The 25,018-nt window shown below is 42.1% G+C and overlaps 2 protein-coding genes and 1 pseudogene across 3 annotated transcripts; 1 reads left to right on the plus strand and 2 right to left on the minus strand.

The window, feature by feature from the left end:
- Positions 1-2,816: 2,816 nt before the first annotated feature.
- On the minus strand, positions 2,817-14,510 carry LOC102434651 (transcription elongation factor A protein-like 3). Its single transcript, XM_023758853.1, is given in 3 exon segments — positions 2,817-3,138; positions 3,140-3,664; positions 14,369-14,510. Coding segments are annotated over 3 exon segments (561 nt in total). The 5' UTR covers positions 14,372-14,510; the 3' UTR covers positions 2,817-3,105.
- Positions 14,511-14,633: 123 nt separating this feature from the next.
- TCEAL4 (transcription elongation factor A like 4) lies at positions 14,634-16,562 on the minus strand. 2 transcript variants are annotated; one of them, XM_023758851.1, is made up of 3 exons: positions 16,454-16,562; positions 15,808-15,878; positions 14,634-15,467 (listed from the first exon to the last, which is right to left on the minus strand). In XM_023758851.1, the coding sequence occupies exon 3, from the start codon at positions 15,443-15,445 to the stop codon at positions 14,813-14,815; it is 633 nt and encodes a 210-aa protein (XP_023614619.1). In that variant the 5' UTR covers positions 15,446-15,467; positions 15,808-15,878; positions 16,454-16,562; the 3' UTR covers positions 14,634-14,812. The 2 variants fall into 2 exon arrangements, with proteins under 2 accessions (XP_023614619.1, XP_006082358.1); XM_006082296.3 differs by having other exon boundaries at positions 14,634-15,472.
- A 435-nt stretch (positions 16,563-16,997) lies between these two features.
- LOC102421512 lies at positions 16,998-21,677 on the plus strand (annotated as a pseudogene).
- The last annotated feature ends 3,341 nt before the right edge of the window (positions 21,678-25,018 follow it).

Here is a 25,018-nt window from a genome sequence, read left to right on the forward strand (position 1 = left end):
GGGGCATGATGAAGATATTCTAAAACTAGAGGCCCGATACACGAAATTCGTGCATCAGGCCTCTAGTATCTCAATAAAACTGCTATCTTAAAAAGCATGATTATTTCCATTTAAAGACAAAGTAGTCTCTCTGATGTGGAAGAGGTCTCCTGTAATCATTTTTTCCAAATTGATGACTGGTACCCCCTAGAAATGGTGCCATGTTAGGGGCTCAGCATTGGTTCTGTACTCAGCTGTGACAGTAGTTAGATAAGGTTGGTAAGGGGAGTCAATATTGTTGAGCTTTTGCATAGCTCTATTCCTCCTTCCATGTCCACTTTGCACATGGGCTCATTGAGCACACTGGGATTGCTGTGAGGAAAGGCTGAATGATATCTACAGAGATGGTCATTTTTTTTCTCCCAGTTATTCAGTTTCCTCTATAATGGATGCCCTCAGCGGGTACCTTCACTATCTGAATAAGTATGGGCTATGTAGAAGGGAATATGGACTGGTAGCCTTTAGATCCCAAGATCCCCCTACTGAATGAATGGAGTTAATCACATTATAAAAGAGATACCAGAGAGCTCCCTTGCCCCTTCTGCCATGTGAAAACATCTGTTAATGAACCAGGTATCAGGCCCTCACCAGACACCAAAATGCTGGCACCTTAATCTTGGACTTCCCAGACTCCAGAACTGTGAGAAATAAGTGTTTGTTGTTTTAGCCACGCAGTTGGTGGTATTTTTGTTATAGCAGCCTGAATTAAGACAATATCCAATTGTTCTAGCATCACTTGTTGAAAAATCTATCGTTTCCTGAATTACTTTGGGACCTTTTAAAAAATGAATTGAGTATATACCTATGTGCCTTTTTCTGAACTGTTTTAGTCCACTGATCTATATGTCTAGCCTATGCCAATACTACATAGTTTTGATTACTGTAGCTTTATAGTCTTGAAATCAGTCAATGAATCCTCTAACTTTGTTCTTCATATTCAAAATATTTTGGTTATCCTATGTCCTTTGTTTTTCCTTATAACTTTTAGAATCCTGTTTTGCTGCGATTTCTATTGGGATGGTATTGAATTTATAGATCAGTTTTGGAGAGAATTATCATATTAACACTATTCAGCCTTTAGTCCATAGCGGTATATCTCTTTAAACTCAGGACTCCTGATTCAATCATAATTTATTAAGTAAATGTGTCAACTACACTGTAAGGAATATCAGAATGAATAAGAAAAGTCTATTTTGCCCTAACTGGTTTGGCTCAGTGGATAGAGCGTCGGCCTGCGGACTGAAAGGTCCCAGGTTCGATTCCGGTCAAGGGCATGTACCTTGGTTGCAGGCAAATCCCCAGTTGGGGGTGTGCAGGAGGCAGCTGATCGATGTTTCTAAACTCTCTATCCCTGTCCCTTCCTCTCTGTAAAAAATCAATAAAATATATTTTTTTAAAAAGTCTATTTTGAGAAAGGAATATACTGGTTGGTTAAATAAAAATGTCTCACATTGAGAGTTTTTAATATTTTCAAGAGCACTATTACCCTTTTCAGTTGGAATTGGTTTGGAATGGAAAGGGATATTTTCAGCTTGGGACTCAGTTGTTTAACCCTCAGTTCTGTGTGGACAAGTCTCTTGATTTTGTATAGCAAGCAAACCAGAAGACATTTTAGAAAGCAAGCACACTAAGAAAGGCATGTAAATTTAGATATGGTTTCCCTGGGGTACTGCAGTGTGGTGTTTAGTTCAAATCACCATCCATTGCCTGGTCCATACATTACTCTCAGGACACAGCCCCCAGTGGACCCAAAATATCTAAGTCTTATGAAGAGAAAGGATATTATAAACAAATATATAAAGAACTAAAAATAGTAATGACTAATTTGCTATGAACTATGTAATACAGTGGGGCCCAAGCAGCCCCTGGGCAGTATCACCTGAGTAGGTATAACTCTGAAATTGGGGCATGGGCTTTATCCACACTCCTGTAGGAGTCAAATAGGGGTTTTGGCCCTTTGAAGACTATAGGGAATCAGAGGACCTGTGTCACCATGAGGACTCCATCATATCAATAGCTGTCAGCAGAGGGTATATGGTAATATCCAGAGAAGGATGGTACCTCTTCTCAGCTACTTGGATTTGTTCCTGGGCACAGGTCAACTCTCCCCTAAGTGTCTGACAGGATACAGGTTACTTCTACTGCAAAGGAGCCAGCCCAACACAGCTCACATAGTACCTCATTTGATCCGCTCAGCAGTTGTTAAAACCACCAGATTGATTCCTCTAGCTATGAACCCTAGAGATAATGTGTTTTACTTATCATTTTACATTCTGACAAGAATTTTAAGCATTTTCATTGCCCTCATAAATTCACTGAACATTTCGATGGTTTATCATGTATTGATTTCCTCATTTTGTTTTCTTTTTCAGATTTTTTTTTATTATGACAAACATAATCCATATCCTTTAGGAAAAAGTGGAGATTAGTGAGCAAAGCAAAGAAAAAGAATCACAGATGGAGTCATAGAGCAGTAGAGGACCCAGGATATAGGACATCAGTGCCCACTGACATTGTTACAACTAGGGGATGACATAGGGATGGTCATGTCCACAGAGGAATGGCATGGAGGTACCTAACCATCAGGTGACTGGACTTATTTTTGAGTATAGGCAAGACCTCTTTTTGGCTACCATGAAGGAAAAACCACCACCTGCTTTTTAGTGTATACATTTTCAGAGTCTTCTCTGTGCATAAATGCATTATGCAAACATATTCACATTTTTACAAAATTGGGCTGGCACTGTAGATTTGGTTCTAAAAACAGTTTTATTGTTTTACAAAGTACCATGACCTTCTCTTCCATGCACATGAATGAAAATCCAGTACTGAAACAGAGAGCACTGTATAGTTGGACCAAAAGGTGGCTGGTAACAAGAATGGCAGACACCTACAGCAAAGTATCAGCTTAAGGTTAAAGCACATTGCCTGGAAAATACCCTCCCCCCTCCCTGCCCAAGGGAAAGCAGGGTTGGAATATTCTCATCAGAGAAATCAGAATTGAAGTCCAAGGGCTTTAAAGATATGGGATATTATGTACACCCCTTTGGCTCCTACCTCCACCCCTCATTCCCCTGACACCCCATTGGCCCCTTGGGAAGAATGGATCCTGTATATCTCTTTGCATCCAATGAAAACCACCCGTTTTCTGTCTTTTCCTTAGCTCTTCCTGAGCCCTTGACACATCTCCACATTCTCTCATCCTCTCCTCAATGCCCAAATGCCTTTTCTGTAAGTCCTCCTGATAGTCCTTGAGGGAATCATCCGTCCACCTGTCCGTTTTTTGCTTAGCTTTCCGGGGCACATACTCTTCAACCGGGCGTTTTTCGGCAGCTCGCAGCTGGCTCTCTGGCTTGGCCTGGGGTTCTGCCTTGCCCTCACTGCATGCTTTCCCCTCACCTTGGGACTTGCTCTGCTTTTCTTGTTTCCCCGCGTCATCTAGCTGTCCTTGGTCTTGGAGCTTTTCCTCGTGCTCTGGCTTCCCCTCCACTTCTGGGTTTTCTTTCCCGTCTGACTTTCCTTCATCTGTATCTACTTCATCTTCTGGCTTTCCCTTGATTTCCAGCTTTTCTTCATTTTCATTATAGAGTTTTTCCATATTGAGATGTTCCCTCCCTTTCCTGTACTAGGGAGTGGGGTGGGGTGGGAGAGGAGGAGAGAAAGAGAAGACAAGGAAGAGTGAGGACTGGCTCAGATAGTACTGGCATCTGGCCCATGGCCAGGGTTCCCCTGAGCTAGCCTTCTGCCACACTTTTCCCCACTGTACACACGAGAGCCAACCATTTCTCTGGCAAGCCCTGGTATCTTCTGTACCATCCTTCAGTCTGATGGGGTGTGTTTATATTATATGTGGAGGTGAGCCCTCAGATTTTGCCCAAGCTGTGTCCTCCACACTCACACACCCCACCTCAGTGCCCCACCCCCACTTCACTGACCTGCAGGGATTCTGGACAGGTTTTTCCTTTCTGTGTCTAGCAGAGTGCTGGGGTCAGACACACAGACCTGCAGACAGACAAGAAACCCGGGCAGTGGCTGTGCGCTCAGTGGACTGGTGTTCCTTTCCTGAATCCGGGCGCTCCACATCCAACGTTGCCCTCCCCTACCTGCCCCGCACCCAAGTGGCCATATCGCTTTTCAGGCCTGGGGCACCAGATCAGGAAGCTTTCCAAACTGCTTGTGCATCTGTGTACCCCTCCCCTGCAGTTAACCCACCCCACCCTCACCCCTTTTTCGTGGTCAATATTTCCTCACAGGCCCAGTGTGAGGTGTGTGTGGGGGGGGAGTTATTTCCAGAATATGCCTACGTTTCACTGTCGCACTGCGGTACGCGCCCCCTCCCATATTGGGCTCGAAAATGGATGGAAGGCTCAGAGGTGGGGCGTTGAGGAGGTGGCGGGGCCTGTGATGGGGTCTTCTTTTCTCACCTGCCCACGCCAGCGCCAGCGCTGGGTCCACCTCCTCCCCCATCTCCGCGATCCTTTAGCTTCTCCACCCCACCGCTGTTCTCCATCCTCGCATCCACCTTCACCCCAACCGAGGCCGCTGGCAAGGCCCACTGGCACACTCACCTGCGGGCCCGGGCCAGGCCTGCGCCTCCTCAGGCTCATGGAAGCCCACTCGCCCCTCGCCTGCTGCCAGGGCATCTCAGGGAGGTGGCACCCCACGGGCAAGGGGAGCGGACGGCACTGGGATTTGTCTGGGGGCGGGTGCTGCTGACCACGTGGGCACTCGGTGGATCACGTGATCGTCGCATCACCCCCAACTAGAACCCCCCCTCACCCAAATCCTGGGAGACCTGGCTGCTGCAGACCGGAGGTGGTAGTGGGTGGGGGGAGGGAGGCGGGTGATGGCCATGGGGGTACTCACTGAAACTTTTCTCCACATCCTTGACAGCAGGAGGAGGCAGCTTTCTGCCCGCAGGTTCTTTACCTGGTGCATCTCAGGTCCTCGCCCACCATCCCTGTGAGATACCCATTATCTCCAGGTGTGACAGCTAATCACAGGGAGGGTACCCTACATCACTAAGAGTGCTCAGCAGCTCAGCCCCACAGCCGCTTTCAAGACCAGCTGTGCCTGACTGGAGTCTGGTGGTGGTGCCCGCCAGAAAGTTGTGCTGCCACTTTAAGTAAGGTGTTTCTGGGCCTCCTCTCTTCTCAGTCCACATGTTCTCTCCCCGAGTTACCTCTGTTCATTTTCCTCCAAGCACAGAAGATTCCCAATTTAATTACATCTCCAGGCTAGTCCCTCCCCTGAGGCTCAGATCCATTTTTTGCTTTCCCACCAGCAATACAGGAGTGTGTGTTTCCCCACACCCTTTCTACCATGTGTGACACTTAATTTCCACTAAAATGATAGGTGAGAAGTCTCTCAATTGCATTTTATTTTGATATCATTGTAAATTGTATGTACATGTCTTTCCACATATTGCTATTGGGTGGTTGTTCTTTCTCTCCTCATTTTCAAGTGTTCTTTATACATTAAATAAGGCTAACTGGCTTATTTCAGGTCCATCCATACTGTCTCAAAGAGTAAGAGATCCTTCGATTTTACAGCTGCATAATATTCCATTGTGTAAATGTACCACAGCTGTTTTACTAGTATATACTCATCTACTGATGGGCACTTGGGCTGTTTCCAGATCTCACCTATTGTAAATAATGCTGCTATAAACATAGGGGTGGATATATTCTTTCTAATTGGTGTTTCAGGATTCTTAGGATATATTCCCAGAAGTGGGATGGCTGGGTGAAACAGCGGATCTATATATTTTTAATTTTTAAGGAACCGCCATACTGTTTTCCATAATGGCTGATGTCTGCATTCCCACCAGCAGTGTACTAGTGTTCCCTTTTCTCCACATCCTTGACAGCACTTTTGTTTTTTGATTTATTGATGGTAGCCATTCTGGCAGGTGTAAGATGATACCTCATTGTAGTTTTAATTTGCATTTATTTGATGATTAGTGACTTTGAGCATTTTTCATGTTTCTATTGTCTGCCATACATTTTAATATGTAGTCAAATTTATCACACTTCTTTGCATCTAGATTTTGATTCATACTTAAGAACTTTTTCTACATGAGGTCAAAGAGGAATTTACCCATATTTTCTTTTATTTGTCTTGAGGGTATCTGTTAATGAATAAAGGTTAAGGAGTAAACCAGCACCAAACTGAGTTGAATCGAAAGCTGACTCAAGGTACTAGAGTAACAAAAATCAACACCAAGCCCTGACCAGTTTGGCTTAGTGGCTAGAACGTTGGCCTGTGGACTGAAGAGTCCCAGGTTCGATTCTGGTCAAGGGCAAGTACCTTGGTTGCGGGCACATCCCCAGTAGAGGGTGTGCAGGAGGCAGCTGATGGATGTTTCTCTCTCATGGATGTTTCTAACTATCCCTCTCCCTTCCTCTCTGTAAAAAAAATCAATAAAATATATTTTTAAAAAAATCAACACCAAAGGCCCACTGAAAGAGGAGAAGTTTCCTAACAAACTGTCACTCATATAATGCTGGGAACCAAAATGTTTTAGGTTAAGGGTAATTACAAACTGGAAATAAACTAGCCCTCAGAAAGTCATTAAGCTTGGTTTTGCAACATGTAGGTGGCCTCTGAACATAGATTATGGTGGTTCCATACAGGAATCACCCTTACTGGACTAGCAAACAAAATCTTCTCTGGAGTAAAATACTGTTAACTTATTTCTCAAGTTATTTCAATAAACAAATGTTCATGTACAATGCTGACACCCAAAAATAACCAGAAACACAAAGAAAAAAGACATAATTAGGTGAGAAGCAGTAGAGATAACAGGTAACAAACAGATCCATTAGGTTTGAATTATTGGATACAGACTATTAAACCACAAAGCTCAGTGCAATACACAGTCTCATAACATAGAAATCCACATCTGACCCTATCAACCAATGTTAACCCAATAAATTTAATGAAAATAAATAAAGACAACAAAAATACTTAGTGTATTAAGATAAAATCCAATCTTGAAATTTCAACAGATAACTAGAAGCAAAAAAAAAAAAGAGGAAATTCTAAAACTAAAAAATAACTTAGCTGAAATTAGAATCTCAATGGATGGCCTTAACAGCCAAATAAATACAGCTCAAGAAAGAATTAGCTCTTGCTGGTGTTTCTCAGTAGTTAGAGTCCAGACTGCTGCACCAAAGCACTTTGATTCCTGGTCAAGGGCATGTACATGGGTTGCAGGTTCTTCCATCCCCAACCCATTGCGGCATGTGCAGGAGGCATTCAGTTGATGTGTCTCTCTCACATCAGTTTCTCTCTCTCTTCTCTCTCTCTCTCTCTCTCTCTCTCCCTCTCTCTCTCTCTCTCTCTCCCCCCCACCCTCCCACTCTCTCTAAAATATCAATGAGAAAAATATCCTCAGGTGAGGATTAACAAAAAAAAGAAAGAATTAAAGGACTTGAAATTATATTCAGAAGAAACCATCTATAAGGCTGAACAGGTAGTAAAAAAAGATGTAAAATACATATGGGAGGGTATAATAAGGTCTAACATGCTTTGTTTTATTGAATTTATTGGAGTGACATTGGTTAAAAAAAATATACAGGTTCCAGGTGTACAATTCTATAATACATCATCTGTATATTATAATGTGTATTCACCACCGAAGGTCTAACATATGTTTAATTAGAGTTCTGAAAGGAAAAGAGAAATTGAAGTGTTCAGAGGCAATGTTTGAAGATATAATGGCTGAGGATTTTTCAGAACTGATGAAAGATATTGATCCATAGATCCAAGAAGTCCAACATACCCCAAACAGAATAATTAAAAAGAAACTCATGCATAGATGTATAAAACTGAACTTGCATAGAATCAAAAAGACAAATGACAAAAGTAGCCAGAAAAAATAAGAGTATGCCTTGAAAAGAACAAAAGTTGGGCTGATTTCTGGCTTCTTGACAGCAACAATGGAAGCATGAGGTTGGTGGAATATCTTTAGTGTCCTGAAAGAAAATAAATGCCAAGAAATTGATAACCAGCAAAAACACCCCTCAAAAATAAAGGTGAAATAAAGACCTTTACAAATAAATAGAAACACAGAGTTTGCCAGCCGCAGGCATGAACCAAAAGTAATACTAAATGATACCGGGAAACTGGAAAATGATTACAGATGGAAGACTGAAGATGAAGGAAGGAATAAATAGCAATTAAAAGGATAAATATCTATGCAAGTTTAAGTTAATGCTATATAAGACAATAATATTATCTTATTAATGCAAGTTGAAAAAGAATGAATCAAAAGGTCTGAAGCAAAACTATTTAAGTTCCAGCACTGCCAGGCCTGTGTGGCTCAATTGCTTGAGCATAGTCCCATGCACTGAGAGGTGCTGGTTTGATTCTAGGTCAGGGCACATTGCCAGGTTGTGGACTTGATCCCCAGTAGGGGGCAATGTTTCTCTCTCATCATCGATGTTTCTCTCTCTCTTTCCATCTCCCTTCCTCTCTCTGATATCAATAAAGACATATTTTAAAAAAGAAATGTAGCCCTAGCAGGTTTGGCTCAGTGGATAGAGTGTCAGCCTGCAGACTGAAGGGTCCTGGGTTCAATTCCAGTCAAGAGCACGTATCTCAGTTGCAGGCTTCTCCCCTAGCTGGGGCCCTGGTAGGGCGTGTGCAGGAAGCAACCAATCAATGTGTTTCTCTTACATCGATGTTTCTCTCTGTCCTTCCCTCTCTTCCACTCTCTCTAAAAATCAATGGGAAAATATCCTTGGGTGAAGATAAAAAAAAAAAAACAAAAAAACAAAAAAAAACAAACAAACTGAAAAACAACAACAATAAAAAAGAAATGTAAAAATATTTTGAACTAAATGAAAAAAATCACAATTTGGGGAATGTAGCAAAAGTAGTGCTTCATGGGAAATTTCTAGCTTAAATGAGAAAAGAAGAAAGATCTAACATCAATAACCTAAGCTTTCTCTTAGGAAACTAAAGAAAGAAGAATAATTTAAGCCTAGAGCAAGCAGAAGAATGAAATAGAGAAGAAAAAAAATGAAAGTGAAAAAAAGAAAACAGAAAATTAACAAAACATCTCTGGTTCTTTGAAAAGATAAATAAAATTTATAAATATCTTGCCAGGGTAACCAAGAAAAAAGAAAGACCTAAATTAACAATACCAGAAATTAAGGTGGGATCATCACTCCTGATCCCATGGACATTAAGATAATGAAGAAATACTGTGACTAACTCTATGCCTACATATTTGATAACTTAGGTGGGTCGGCAAACTGCAGCTCGTGAGCCACATGCGGCTCTTTGGCCCCTTGAGTGTGGCTCTTCCACAAAATACCGACTTCTGTGCATGGGCCACAAAGTCTCAATCGCACTGTACATGCGCGCCCGCACATAGTATTTTGTGGAAGAGCCATACTCAAGGGGCTAAAGAGCTGCATGTGGCTCCCGAGCCGCAGTTTGCCGACCACTGACTTAGGTGAAATGAACCAATTTCTTGAAAGACAAACTACTAAAACTCACACAGAAATAAATAACTTGAATAGCCATCTGTTTATTAAAGAGTTGAATAAATAATTAATAACCTTCCAAAGATAGGCATCATCAGGACCAAATCCTACCAAACATTTAAGGATCACCAGTGAACATTTAGAAATCAGTGAATTCTACTAACCATTAAGGAAGAAATAATACCAATTCTCTACAATCTCTTCCATAATTTAAAAGTAGAGAGAACATTTGATTCATTCTATGAGGCTAGTATTACCCTAAGTCCAAAACCAGATAAAAAACAACACAAAAAAGGAAAACTACAGGCCAATTTCTTATAAACAGACACAAAATCCTCAACAAAATATTAGCAAATCAAATCCAACAATGTATCAAAAGAATCATACACCTAACAGAGGAACTTATTCTAGGTTTCCAAGGCTGATTCAACATTTGAAAATTAGTCAATATAATCCATCATTAACAGACTGAAGAAAAATCATATGATCTTATCACTTGATGTATAAAAGGCAATTGATAGAATCCAATACCCTTGCATGATAAAAACTCTCCAACTAGAATTAGGGGGGAACTTCCTCAATTTGATTTTTTTTTAAATCTACAAGAAGCCTACAACTAGTATCATACTTGACGATTAAAAAGAGGACACTTCACATAGCAATATCTTTACTGATACAGCACCTAGGGCAATGGAAACTAAGGAGAAAATAAACAAATGGGACTACATCAAAATAAAAAGCTTCTGCACAGCAAAAGAAACCATCAACAAAACAAGAGAGCCCACTGCATGGGAGAACATATCTGCCAATGTTATCACCGATAAGGGTTTAATCTCCAAAATTTACAGGGAACTCATACAACTTAACAAAAGGAAGATAATCAATCCTATCAAATAATGGACAAAGGACTTAAATAGACACTTTTCGAAAGTGGACATACAGAAGGCCAAGAGACATATGAAAACATGCTCAAAGTCACTAATCATCCAAGAGATGCAAATCAAAATGACAATGAGGTACCATCTCACACCTGTCAGAATGGCTATCAACAACAAATCAACAAATGACAGGTGCTGGGGAGGATGTGGAGAAAAAGGAACCCTCGTGCACTGCTGGTGGGAATGCAGACTGGTGCAGCCACTATGGAAGACACTATGGAGTTTCCTCAAAAAATTAAAAATGGAACTCCCATTTGACCCAGTAATCCCACTTGTAGGAATATATCCCAAGAAACCAGAAACACCAAAAAGAAAGGACATATGCACCCTATGTTCAGAGCAGCACAATTTATAATAGCTAAGATTAGGAAACAGCCTAAGTGCCCATCAGCAGATGAGTGGATTAGAAAACTGTGGTACATCTACACAATGGAATACTATGCTGCTATAAAAAAGAAAGAAGTCTTACCATTTGCAACAGCATGGATGGACATGGAGAGCATTATGCTAAGCAAAATAAGCCAGTCGGAGAAAGATAAATATCACACGATTTCACTCATTTGTGGAATATAATGAACAACATAAACTGATGAACAAAAACCAGATCCAGAGACAGAGAAGCATCCAACAGATGCTCAAACTTCAGAGGGAAGGGGGGGAGTAAGAGATCAACCAAAGGACATGTATGCATGCATATAAGCATAACCAAGGGACACAGACACTAGGGGGGTGAGGGTATGTGCTGGGGCAGTGGGGGTGGCCAGGAAGAGGTCAATGGGGGAAAAAGGAGACATATGTACTACATGTAATACTTTAAACAATAAAGAATTTAAAAAACAAAAGAGGACATTTCACCCTATGAGCAAGAACAATGTAAGTATGTCCTTTCTCATTGCTCCTATTAAACATCATACTGGTAGCCCTAGCTGGTGCAATAAGACCAAAAAGTAAATAAAATATATACAGATTGGAATGGAGGAAATATAATTGTCTCTATTTTCAGAGGACATGATTGTCTATATAGAAAATGCCAAAATATTGACAAACACCTGGCCACAAAGTTTCAGGATGTAAGATTAATATACAAAAGTTAATTATTTTCCTATATACCAGATATGGACAATTGAAATTTGAAATTTAAAAATAGTTTATAACAGTACTCCTAAAATGCAGAATGTAAGTGTATTACAAATATGAAACAACCTTACTGAGAGGGATGGGAGGAATAAGGTGCCGACATAAGTAAGTTTGGAAATGAATGTAGTCTATAAGACTATAGGCAAAATTATCTCTGTATATAAATATTAAAAATATATAAAGAAGTAAACATATATAAAGATGTATATATGTATACATATATGTATATATATATACAGATTATTATATATCCATATGTCTCCTTACTCTGTCAACTCTGAGGGCCTAGAAGCAATGATATCCCAACAGTAATGAGTACACCTAGCACCCAGATCCTAGTTTTTAATACTATTCTCCAACTTAAGGTATCAGGACTCCTTGGAGAAATGGCTAATTCTAGAACTTAGGCAAGAAATATGCAAAACTAGTGTATCTTGTAGTGCCAGAAAGTGTTACACACACACACACACACACACACACACACACACACACACATCAAATAGATACAAAAGCCAACTGAAAGAGCTCCCTATGGCCAAAATTAAAATGGGTGCAATCGAAACATTAAAAGTAGCATTAGATTATAATCTAAAGTATCAAATAAATATTAATGAAACCATGCTGATATGAATAAATTAATAAAAGGGGGAGAAGTCAAATATCCCATGCAGAATTCCAAATAATTTTGAAGGTACTCTACCCTCAAGTAGGTAGAACACTCCTTAAGTGTGGACTGTGCATAGTGACTTTCTTCTAAAGAGTACATACAGCCCTGGCCAGCATTGCTCAGGGGCGGGAGGCAACTAATCGATTTGTCTCTCTCAGATTGATGTTTCTCTCCTCCCTCTCTCTCTCCTTTCCCCTCCCTCACATCCTCTCTAAAAATCAATGGAAAAAATATCCTCCCATGAGGATTAACAACAACAAAAAAGAGTATATACAATATGGAAAAGGAGATATAAAAGAGTAACTTTACCATGGAGAATCCTGGCAAACACTATCTCAGTCAGGTGACCAAAGTTAGCATCAACAGAGATAATACTGATATGTATATATCCTTTATATGATGTGATGAGAATGGCACTTTATCTCTGTGGTCCTCTTCCTAAAAGCACTTAACCCCTGTGTAATCACAAGAAAAAAAATCAAGCAAACCGAAATTGTGGGACATTATTCTTTTTTAAGATATCTTTTTATTGATTTCAGAGAGGAAGGGAGAGGGAGAGATAGAAACATCAATGAGAGAGAGCCACTGATGCCCCACACAGGGGATCAAGCCCACACCAGGGCATGTGCCCTGACCAGGAATCAAACCGTGACCTCGTGGTTTATAGGTCGACTCTCAACCACTGAGCCATGCCAGCCAGGCTTATTGTGGGACATTATACAAAATACCCAACCAGTACCTCTCAAGGGTGTCAAGAACATCAAAAACAGAGAAAGTCTGAGAAAACTGTCACAGCCAAGAGGAGCCTGAGAAAAGAATGACTAAATGTAAGGTGGGATCTATCCTGGATGGGATCCTGGAACAGAAAAAGGACATTAGGGAAAAATTGAGGAATATGAATACAATGTATACTTTGGTAAATAATAGTGTATTAATACTGGTTCATTGTGGCAAATATACCATACTATTTAAATGTTAATAATAGGGGATATTGAGTCTGGTGGTTGTGGCTCAGTTGGTTAGCCATTGTCCTGTGCACTGAAAGGTTGTTGATTTGATTCCAGCCAGGGCACATGACCGACTTTCCTGGCTTGATCCCCAGGAGGGGTCCTGCAGGAGACCGCTGATCATGTTTCCCTCTCACATCAATGTGTTTTTTTCTCTCTCTCAAAATCAATTTTAAAATAGGGGATATTGAGTATGGGGCACACGGAACTCTACCATCTTCACAATAATTCTGTAAAAATCTATGACTGCCTTAAAATAACTTTATTTTAAAAACAATATAAACCAACAAAAGGCTAAGAACCAGGGTGGTAGTGGTGGTGGGGGGGAACCACATGGGCCTGTTAAAATGGTAAGGCAGGGCTTAACAGAAATTTCCTGGGAGACAATTCCTTCGAAGAAAAAAAGAGTCAGCAGACAAGAGATTAACAGGTGAGAATAGCACAGCATCTGGTCAGTCAGATTTTTCTCCTGGTTCAATCTCCAGTATCTAAATCCAGTGAAGATTGCTGTATGCAAAAACACACACAAACCAACAAAAAAATTGGAAAGGAGTGTTTTCTAGGAACTTTTTAAAATATTAAGGTCCAAGTGACAAATGGGTACTACCCACCTGAGTTAGGGTTAACTCTATTGTAGACAGAGAATTCTCCACCCTTCTATTGAGATACTGTACTGCTTCAGTCCATCATGATCTCCGGCCCACCAGCAATAGGGGCCTTAGGTGGGTGCAGGACCCATGAGATGAGGCACAATGCCCAAGAGACATGGCATTAACCAGGAGAGAGTGGCAACTACCTCTCAGCTACCTGGACTTATTCCTGGACAAAAGTGGAACCTCCCTTAATCCTCTCCCAAACATCAAAAACAGGGAAAATTCAGGGGCTCTGGTCCTGCTAGTGCAGGGGAGAGGGTAGTAGCTAGCTAGCCCAATACAGTATCTCATCTGATCTTCTCCACAGTCCTGGAAGGCACGTTTATCCCCAATTCACAGATGACAAGATTATCCCTTACAACAATGCATATGTAACTATGAGGTTGATTCCTCCACAACTTTTGAGTCCCAGAAGTAATGTTTTACTTACCATTTCGCATGCTGAGAACAAGAATTTTAAGTGTCCCCAGGTTTTCCATAAGCACTGAACTGTTCTTCTGATTGCTTGGTATTTTTTTCCTATTTTTTATCTTTCATTATTTTTATGATGAAAGTAATATGAACAAGAAAATTACCCACAGATAACCACTATTAATCTTTTTAGTAGACACAGCTTTCAGAGGTGTTTTTTTCCTGTACATAGATCATTAGATAAATATCTTTGCAGTTTTACAAAAATGGATTGATGCCATATATATGGTTCTGCAAACTTTTCTTTTTAATTTTACAATGCATCATAAACATTATTCCATGCAATGGACAAAAATCTGCTACTGAAACATAGAGGGCTGCAGCTGGATAACAGAGTGACAACTAAAGCAAAACATTAGCATAAGGTTAAAGCCCTGGGCCTGGCAAATGCCTGCCATGGGCACTACACAAAAGGAATGTCTTCAAAGCCCCTTTGTGGGGCCCTACAGCCACCCCTGAGTTCCCTAGGGCCTCTGGGGTGGAAGGGGTCCTGTAAACTTTTTTGCATCCACATAAACCCCCCCAATTTCTGTCTGGTTTTCTTCACCTCATCCTCTACCCTAGCCATCTCATCAAATTCTCTTATCATCTCCTCATTGCTCAAATGCATATCGTGTATGGCCTCTTTGTATTCCTTGAGGCACTGAGCCAGCCCCTTGTTGGTTTTTCTTTTGGCTTTTCTAGGTACATCATCCCCAGCTGGGCGCTTTCCTGCAGCCCTTGGTTCAATGGCTGGTTTTCCTTCTTCTTTTGGCTTTCCCTCACTCTCTGGTTTTCCTTCTTCTTTTGATTTTCCCTGGCTCTCTGACTTTCCCTCTATCACTGGCTTTCCCTCCTTCTCTGGCTTCTCCTTATCCTCTAGTATTTCCTCATTTTCTGTCTCTCCCCTGTTTTCTATCTTTCCTTCATTTTCTGACTTTTCCTTGTCTTCCAGAGTATGAGCTACTTCTGGCGTTGCAGCATTCTGAGGCTGTTCATTTTCCATCTTTCCTGGATTCTCAGGCATTCCTTCATTTACACTGCAGAGTTTTTCCATGTTGAGATGTCCCCTCCTTTTCCTGTCCTGGGGGTGGGGTGGGGGAAAAAGGAGACACAGAGGAGACAAGGGAGACTGAGGACTTCAGGGTGGAATGCAGGTCTGGATAGTACTGGCATCTTGCCCCTTGTCAGGGTTCCCCTAACCGGGCCCCGCCCTCCTTCTGCCACCCTTTCCTCACCATTCCTTCCACACACGTGAGCCAACCATTTCTCTGGCAGGCCCTGCCATTTTCTCTACATTTGCTCGGCGTGGCAGTGTGTGTGTAAATGTGTTGGAGGAGGACAGCGGGACCCCAAATTCTTCTTGGGACGTGCCGCCCACACTCCCCGCCCCTTTGGGACACCCCTCCTTTAACTGACCTGCGGGAATTCTGGATAGGTTCCTTCCTTTTCTAGCCTAGCCGAGTGCTGAGAACAACAGACACGCAGACCTGCAGACAAACAGGGGAGACAGTAGCACAGGGACTCCGATCCCTTTCCTGAATCCTGGCCCTAGTCACCCAACGTTTTCCTCCCGGATCTCCTCCGCTCCCCACACCCCAGACGCCATTTCTTGCCATTTCTTTTCACGCCTGGGGCGCCAGATCAGGACGTTTTCCACCCTAATTTTGGATTTCTGCGTCCTTCTCTCCCTGAGGCAATTCGCCTCCCCACCATGAAGGTCAACTTTTTTTTCTAGGCACAGAGTAGACGAGGGGGTTAATCTCCACTGTCTCACTGCTGGGGTGTCCCCCAGTTCACCATCTCCGACTCCAAAATGGACGGAGGGCAGCGAGAAGGGGGTGCAGAGAAAGGGGGCATGGGTACTTGGGGGTGTCCGCCTTCCCCACCCTCCACCCATCGGCCGCTCGCTCCCTCTTAGTCATTTCCCCACCGCCATCTCTATCTATAGTCAGGCCGGCTTCCCTCCACCCCGACCCCATCCCCAACCTTTTTCCTTTCCGTGCCCATTCCTTCTCGCCCATTCCAGTATTCCGCGGGCAGCGAGGAATGCCCTTGCACTGACCTGAAAGAACCTGGAGCAGCAATTAGGAGTTCGCAAGCAGCTCGGGTCGGACCGCAGCGAAGGAAGGCGGGCACCCGGACTGGTGCCCAAAGCTGCGCCCCGGCAGATCACGTGAGCGTGCGTCCCCCGAGCTCCGCCCACTAGCCAGGACTGCCAGCCACACACCGCCTCTTTCCCGCAGGTCCCCCTTTACCTCCCTGGGCCCTTTTGTCTTTTACCTCTTCTTCAGAAGTTTGTCAAAGAAAGAATTTTAAGGAAAACCGCAGAGACTTTTTTTCTTCAATGGGTTGGGCGGTCCAGGGGAAGAGTCTTAAGAATGTTGCTCTTCAATTCCATTGAAAGAACGAAGACCAACCCCCATAAAATGGTAAGAATGTGAACTTTAATATTGTACAAAGAGCAGAATGTTGAATTTAGAAAAAAATAGGAACAATATTTCCCTCAAAATGAAATGTTCCTTTTTTCCTTACATACACAAACATAAAATTTCTAATGAATTAGTATTTAAATCTAAATGAAATTATACTTGAAGTGGAATAAAAGAATGATTGAATATAACACAGACAATGACCAGACCATATATGACAATAGAACTGTGACCCGCAACCTCTACAGCAAGCAGCCCAGGAAGCCAAACAGCCTCTGCTTCAAACTTCAGGACTTGAACAATGACTGCAGCCAACCCAGTCATAAAAAATGCCTTGCTTCTAGTTAACGTTCCTCCAGGTTCCCCATGCCAATGACCTCTAATCAGAATACCTGAAGCCTTCCCTGTTTTCACTCTAAAGCTTTCCTATTCCCCTGCCTGCCTTTAAGTTTGCCAAACACAAGTGAAAGTGCCTGACTCTCTTGTTATAACAAGATCTGAATAAGTAGCCACTGTTTCCACATAAGTTTTTTGTGTGGAAGGCTTTTAAAAATATAACAGAGATAAACACTTAAGGAAAACAGTGCCCTAGCCGGCATCGATATTTCTCTCTGGCTTTCCCTCTCTCTTCCACTCTCTCTAAAATCAATGGAAAAATATCCTCTGGGTGAGGGGAAAAAAAAAGGACAACAGTGATAGGTTTGATTACAAGAAACTGTGTAATAGATTTGTTGAGGGATTAGGGAACACATGCACTTTTCCCTGCCCTTGTTGAGTGTGTTGGTAAAATTTTTCTGAAGGGCAATTCTATATAATAAAGAGGTGATATGCAAATTGACCATCATGCCCTAGCACAAGATGGCTGCCCTCATGTGGTAACAGGATGGCTGAACCCATGTAGCCACAAGATGGCCGGCAGGGGAGTGGTTAGGGGGTGATCAGGCTGGCAGGCAGAAGGGGTTAGGAGCAATCAGGCAGGCAGGCAGGTGAACAGTTGGGATCCAGCAGTCCCGGATTATGAGAGGGATGTCCAACTGCCAGTTTAGGGATCAGGCCTAAACCGGCAGTCTGACATCCCCCAAGGGGTCCCAGATTGGAGAGGGTGCAGGCTGGGCTGAGGTACACTCTTCTCCGCCCCCTCCCCGTGCACGAATTTTGTGCACTGGGCCTCTAGTTTTCTATATTGTTTTAAAATAAAAATATTTGCTCTAGCCAGTTTGGCTCAGTGGATAGAGCATTGGCCTGCAGAACAAAGGGCACACATACCTCGGTTGCAGGCTTCTTCCCAGCCCCAGCCCTGGTCCAGGGCTTACAGGAGGCAACCAATCAATGTGTTTCTCTCACATCAATGTTTCTCTCTGTCCTTCCCTCTCTCTTCCACTCTCCCTAAAAATCAATGGAAAAATACCCACAGGTGAGGATTAACAAAATAAAAATATTTGATATTTTGGTTCAGTAATTCCACTTCCAATATTTTTCCAGGGAGATAATTAATAATGCATTAAAATATAAACTTATGTTTTAAAATATTTTATGTTTTAAAATTCCCATAACAATTGTTTTTTATACATTTATTCTTTGCTGAAACTAAGGCTTCATGAGTGATTCTGTAGGCTTTGTTTACAATAGGGGGAAATGGAACATCAAAATTGTCCATCAGTACAGATTTAGTTAAATAATCTTCTTAGTACATTTGTTTACCTTGGGTATCTTTGGATACTTGGTTTAGAAAAATAATTATTTTTTTATGTTGGGTGCTCAATACACAGTAAATATAATTATAAACTGTCATAAATCCCATATTACTCTGGGTAGTGGGACACAACATATAACCACAGGATGTGGTATTGTCCTCTAGAGAATGCCACCTATGTGCCAGGCACTGTGCTAACTACCTGATCTTATCTGATATGGATTTCATTTATACCTGATTGAGGAACTCATATTTCTTTTTATAAATATATTTTTATTGATTTCAGAGAGGAAGGGAGAGGGAGAGACAGAGACAGATAGAAACATTAACAATGAGAGAGAATCATTGATTGGCTGCCTCCTGCATGCCTCCACTGATGATCGAGCCAGCAACCAGGGCATGTGCCCTGATTGGGAATCAAACAGTGATCTCCTGGTTAAAAGTTGACTCTCAACCACTGAGCCACACTGGCTGGGTGGGAACTCATATTTCTTTCTTTTTAAAAAAACCTTTATTGTTGAGACTATTGCAGATGCGCCTCCCCACATTGTCCCCTCCACCTGGTTCCTGCCCAGCCCCAGGCCTTCACTACCCTACTGTCTGTGTCCATAGGTAAGATCTTTGGTTAATTTCTTCGCCCTTCCTTCTGAGATTCATCAGTTTGTTCCATGCTTCCATGCCTCTGATTTTGTTCTATTTACCAGTTTATTTTGTTCATTAGATTTCTTATTGATTTATTTTGATTTTTAGATTTGATTGTTGATAGATATGTATTTATTGCCATTTTATTGCTCATATTTTTATCTCTTCTTTTTCTTCTTCTATATCCTTCAACATTTCATATAATGCTGGTTTGGTGGTGATGAACTCCTTTTTCTATGAAGCTCTTTATCTGACCCTCAATTCTAAATGAGAGCTTTGCTGGGTAGAGTAATCTTGGTTGTAGGTCCTTACTATTCATCATTTGGAATATTTCTTGCCATTCCCTTTTGGCCTGCAAAGTTTAGGTTGAGAAATCAGCTGACAGTTTTATGGGCGATCACTTGTCAGTAACTAACTGCTTTCTCTTGCTGCTTTTAAGATTCTCTCTTTGTCTTTAACCCTTGGCATTTTAATTATGATGTGTCTTGTGTGGGCCACTTTGGGTTCCTCTTGTTTGGGGTTCTTTGTGCTCCCTGGATTTGTAGGTCTATTTCTTTCACCAGGTCTGGGAAGTTTTCTGTCATTATTTCTTCAAATAGGTTTTCAATTTCTTGCTCTCTCTCTTCTTCTTTTGGCACCCCCATAATGCCTACGTTGGTATGCCTGAAGTTGTCCCAGAGGCTCCTTACACTATCTACATATTTTTGGATTCTTTTATCTTCTGATTGGGTGTTGTTTTTTTTCTTTTGTTTTGTTTTGGCTTCCTCATATTCCAAATCGTTGACTTGATTCTCAGAATCCTCTACTCTACTGTTGAATCCTTGTAAATTGTTCTTTATTTCAGTTAGTGTATGCTTAATTTCTGACATTCTATTTCATGTCATTGAAATTCTCACTAAGGTCCTTGAAAGTCTCACTAAGTCCCTTGAAGCTCTCATGAAGATCTTTGAGTAACCTTGTAACCATAGTTTTGAACTCTGTATCTAGTAGTTTGCTTGCTTCCATTTATTTCATTTGTGACATGTTTCTTTGTCTCTGCATTTTGGCTGCTTCCCTGTGTTTGTTTCTATGTATTAGGTAGAGCTACTATGTCTTCTGGAATTGGTAGAGTGGCTTTGGGTAGTAGGTGTCTTGTAGGGTCCAGTGACTCAACCTCCCTAGTTACCTGAGCTGGGCACTCTACATGCACCCTGTGTGGGCTGTGTGCACAGTCTTATAGTTGAGCCTTGTTTGCTGTTAGCATCTCTGGAAGGAGTTGACCTCCAGGCCAATTGGCTGTGATTGCAGTGGAAGAGCTGCTATGTAGGAGGCAAAGCCCAGCTGTGAAGCAAGGCAGGCTGGTGCTAGTGCCAGGTCTTGGGCCTTTTATTGATAGGTTTGGGGCATGCTGTCACCAGCTGCAGCTTGTTTGAGAGATTTTAGCAAAGTCTGAAGCTCTTCCACCCTGAGCAGGCAAGGAAGATGCTGCCAATAACTATGCCCTTGGATACTACACCATTAGCAAGGAGATCATTGACCTTGTCTTGGACTGAATTCAGAAACTGGCTGATCAGTGCACAGGTCTTCAGGGATTCTTGTTTTTCCACAGCTTTGGGGGGAAGTAGTTCTGGGTTCATTTCTCTGGTGATGGAACATCTCTCTGTCAATATGGCAAGAAGCCCAAGCTAGAGTTCTCCATTTACCCAGCTGCCCAGGTTTCCACAGTTGTAGTTGAATCCTACAACTCCAACCTCACCACCCAAACCACCCTGTAGCACTCTTATTGTGCCTTCATGGTTGACAACGAGACCATATATGACATCTGTCATATAAACCTGGATATTGAGAGCCCAACCTATACTAATCTGAATAGTTTGTTAAGTAAAATTGTGTCCTCCATCACTGCTTCCATAAGATTGGATGGAGCCCTGAATGTTGATCTGACCCAATTTCAGACCAACCTGGTGCCCTATCCCCATATCCACTTCCCTCTGTCCACATATGTTCCTGTCATCTCTGCTGAGAAAGCCTACCATGAACAGCTTTCTGTAGCGGAGCTCACCAGTGTGTGCTTTGAACCAACCAACAAGATGGTGAAATGTGACCCTCACCATGGTAAATACATGGCTTACTGCCTGTTGTACCATGGTGATATGGTCCCCAAGGATGTCAATGCTGCCATTGCCACTATCAAGACCATGCACATCATCTAGTTTGTGAACTTATGCCCCCTTGGCTTCAGAGTTGGCATTAATTACCAGCCTCCCACTGTGGTACCTGATGGAGACCTAGTCAAAGCACAATGAGCTGTGTGCATGTTGAACAACACTTCAACTATTTCTGAGGTCTGAGCTCTACTGGACCACTGGTTTGAGCTGATACATGCAAAGTATGCCTCTGTCCGCTAGTATTTGGGTGAGGGCATGGAGGAAGAAGAGTGTTCTGAGGCCTGTGAGGACATGGCTGCCCTTGAGAAGGAGTATGAGGATGTTGGTGCTGAAGATTCTGTTGACAAAGAGGGTGAGAAAGGAGAGGAATACTAAAGTTAAAATGTCACAATGATGTTGCTTTTTACAGAGAAGCTTATTCTGTTTTAAACATTGAAAAATTGTGGTCTGATCAGTTAATTTCTATGTAGCAGTGTATACTCTCATATACAATTATTGGCCTATGCTTTAAAACATGATATTTGGTTACAGACCTAAACTGTCCATTTCTTTGATGGTTTTAAATAAAGTATTCTTTGAGTTAAGTGAAAAATAATGGAAAGATCTGGTGTCTAGACCAAATATGGACAAATGCAGAACTGACCAGTTAAACCCTGACAGATTGAAATTCCTTTGTGCCTTCTCTTGCACCTGGACCCTACACCATAATTGGCCAAGTTCCAAAATGCTTTCATCAAAACTTCACCCACCAGCATTACCTCATGCCACTCTGTTCTCCCTAACCCTTAAAATTTGTCCCGACCCCAAATCAGCAAGACAGATTTGAGCAGTATCCCCTGTTTCCTGTGGGTTGACTCAGCAATAAATAAATAAATATCTCTTTTCTCAAAGGCCTGTGTCTTACTTTTGGCTCCTTTGCCCATCAGACAACAGACCCTTGCTCAGTAATGAAAGGGCTAGCTAGTTAGCTTAATTAGGAAGGTTTAGGGAATAAAGAGGGCCCATGGGAGAGGAATGCATAGATGGGGACTTGAAGACGCCAGGGTGTTTATCTTACTTGTACAGAGGATAGAGAAATGCCTTAGGAGGGAGGGGTTCAGGTAGATGGAAATATTTCTGGCTGAGCAATTAAAATAGCCATAAACCAAGGACAGGGATATTTCTGGCCTGAGCAATCAAAGTGACCATAAGTTAGATCAAAAGTAGCCCTGATCTGATCAGCTGGGAGAGCTATAAGATAAAGCATCCCCAGGCCAGCACAACTGGGAGAAAGCCATCGATAAAATCAAAAGTGACTCCAACCTAAACAGATAAAATGACCAAATGAGGAAAAGTATGGATGTGGGGGTCATGGGAGCTGATTACAGGGCTAAGGTCCCACGGTAGAAAAGGAGGGTCTCCAGCCTGTTTAATGCTTCCAGACAAAGAAAACAGCGGTCACCCTTCTTAGGGGGCCCTTTGTCCATCCAGAGGGACAGAGTCTTAGGATTAGGAACTTAGAGGACACCTTTCTTAGGTGACCCCTCTGACCCCCTGTGCCAAGGGGGACAGAATCTTAAGCTTAGAATTTAGAAGTAAGGTTTTAGAGGCAGTATTTGCAATAAAGTTTCTGTACTTTTCACCTACCACCTTTTGTCTGTGGCTTCATTCTTTGAATCCATCTGGACAAGAACCCAGGAAAGAAATCACCCTTGCATCCTAATCACTAAAACATCCTGAATCAGTAATAACAGCATATTTCCAGCACCTTAACATTTTTGCATGTATTCATGTTGGCCATATAGGCAAAGGTTGAACCATTGCTCATCTAAGTAATGGAAGTGTGGTAGGCAGTTAGACATGAGCAGAGCAAGGACAATGGACCAGGTACAGAAGGTCACCAGGGTAAAAAGCCCCAGCTGCCTAGCAATGGAAAATCAATTGTAGGGTGGAACCTCCCCACCAGGGTGACTTTTCCTCTCCTAGTGAAGCATAGTAGCATTCATCTTGGGTAAAAACTGCTATTTAAATTTTAACCCTGCTATTTCGGTTTCTGTAATCATTTGCTTGCTTAAATAATAGAGAGGTTATTTTGATCTCCTGGAACTCATGTAAATCACCCCGTTCGGTTGTATACCCCATTGTGGTCTTTACAAAAGACATTCTTCTGTACCTGAGAACCAGAACCGCAAAAATTGTTTTAATTGCTTCAATGGCTCCGGGAATGTTTTCCGTTGACTCAGTGACTCCAAGAACTGTAATTAATCTTTAGATAACTAACTTTGCTCAATTTAGCTTCTGTACCAAAATAGTTCCTCATTCCAATGCTAGGGATGTAATTGCTGCCTTTGTGAGTTTTGCCTTTATAAGCCTAATACTCCTGCCCTTTGGGGCTGCGAGATTTGGAGAGCTAAAGCCCCCTCATAGCTGCCAGCTTTTGTTTATTTTTTTTATAAATATATATATTTTTTATTTTTTACAGAGAGGAAGGGAAAGAGATAGAGAGTTAGAAACATCGATGAGAGAGAAACATCGATCAGCTGCCTCCTGCACATCTCCCACTGGGGATGTGCCCGCAACCAAGGTACATGCCCTTGACCGGAATCGAACCTGGGACCTTTCAGTCCGCAGGCCGACGCTCTATCCACTGAGCCAAACCGGTTTCGGCAGCTGCCAGCTTTTGAATAAATGACTCCTTAATTCGACTTCTTGACTTGAGGCATCCTTTGTGCGATTCACAGGGTACGTTACAACATTAGCATATGCCTGGTCATGCGGTTTGGACCCCCTGATATTTCTTCCCTAGAGATAACATTTAGACATCAATTGTATTTCAGCTCCAGGCCCACATAAGCAACAGAACTAGCTAAAGCTGACCTCAGGACTATCATTATGGAAAGATTTACAACCTCGTGGCTGAAACAATCTAGTCCCAGAGGCGCCTGCCTTCTGCAACCCCTCCAGCCCACATGACTTGTAACCTGTAATGATTATCCCGTGCCTATTTCCCCATGCCTGTAATTCTTACTTTCCCATGTAATCTTTGTCCTTCTACCCAATATAAGCAGCTGGCTTATCAGGAAAAGCAGACCAGTTTTTTGTGGGTTTTTTTGTGGATGACCTGCTGCTCTCCCATACAGTTCAACCCTGTCTCTGCTTAATTGACACAAGTAGTCGTAGGCAGCCCAGACCCCTTGGCTGTCCAGTTACAGAACCCTTATATCTATAACTGATGGGTCAGAATTACAGGACTTTCAATTGGTGAGAAGAGTATTGTAGGACTGAGTGCTTAACCTGTGGTAACTGACACTATGTCCAGATAAATAGTGTCATAATTGAGTTGAACTCTAAGATAACTAGCTTGTGTCAGAGACTTGCTGGGTGGTATGGAAAAAAAATACTTCGGAATTGGTGTCAGATTGGAGAAGATGACATAGGCTTAAAATGTCTGTGTTTAATTTATTGATGGTAATTTTCTGAAGTGAAAGAGCTGATGAGCTTATAAAAAAATGACTGGCAAGGAAATTTTGTTCTTTCTGTAGCATGTAAAACAATGATAATAAAACCAATTCATAAAGCTTTAGACAAAAATATGTATTAGAAGAAGGAGTTCTTACCATTTGCAACAGCATAGATCAGTGGTCGGCAAACTGTGGCTCTCGAGCCACATGCGGCTCTTTGGCCCCTTGAGTGTGGCCACGAAGTTTCAATCCACTGTACGTCATGCCTGCATGTGG

The sequence above is a fragment of the Myotis lucifugus genome, unplaced genomic scaffold, assembly GCF_000147115.1.
Source record: "Myotis lucifugus unplaced genomic scaffold, Myoluc2.0 scaffold_2, whole genome shotgun sequence".
Lineage (NCBI taxonomy): Eukaryota > Metazoa > Chordata > Mammalia > Chiroptera > Vespertilionidae > Myotis > Myotis lucifugus.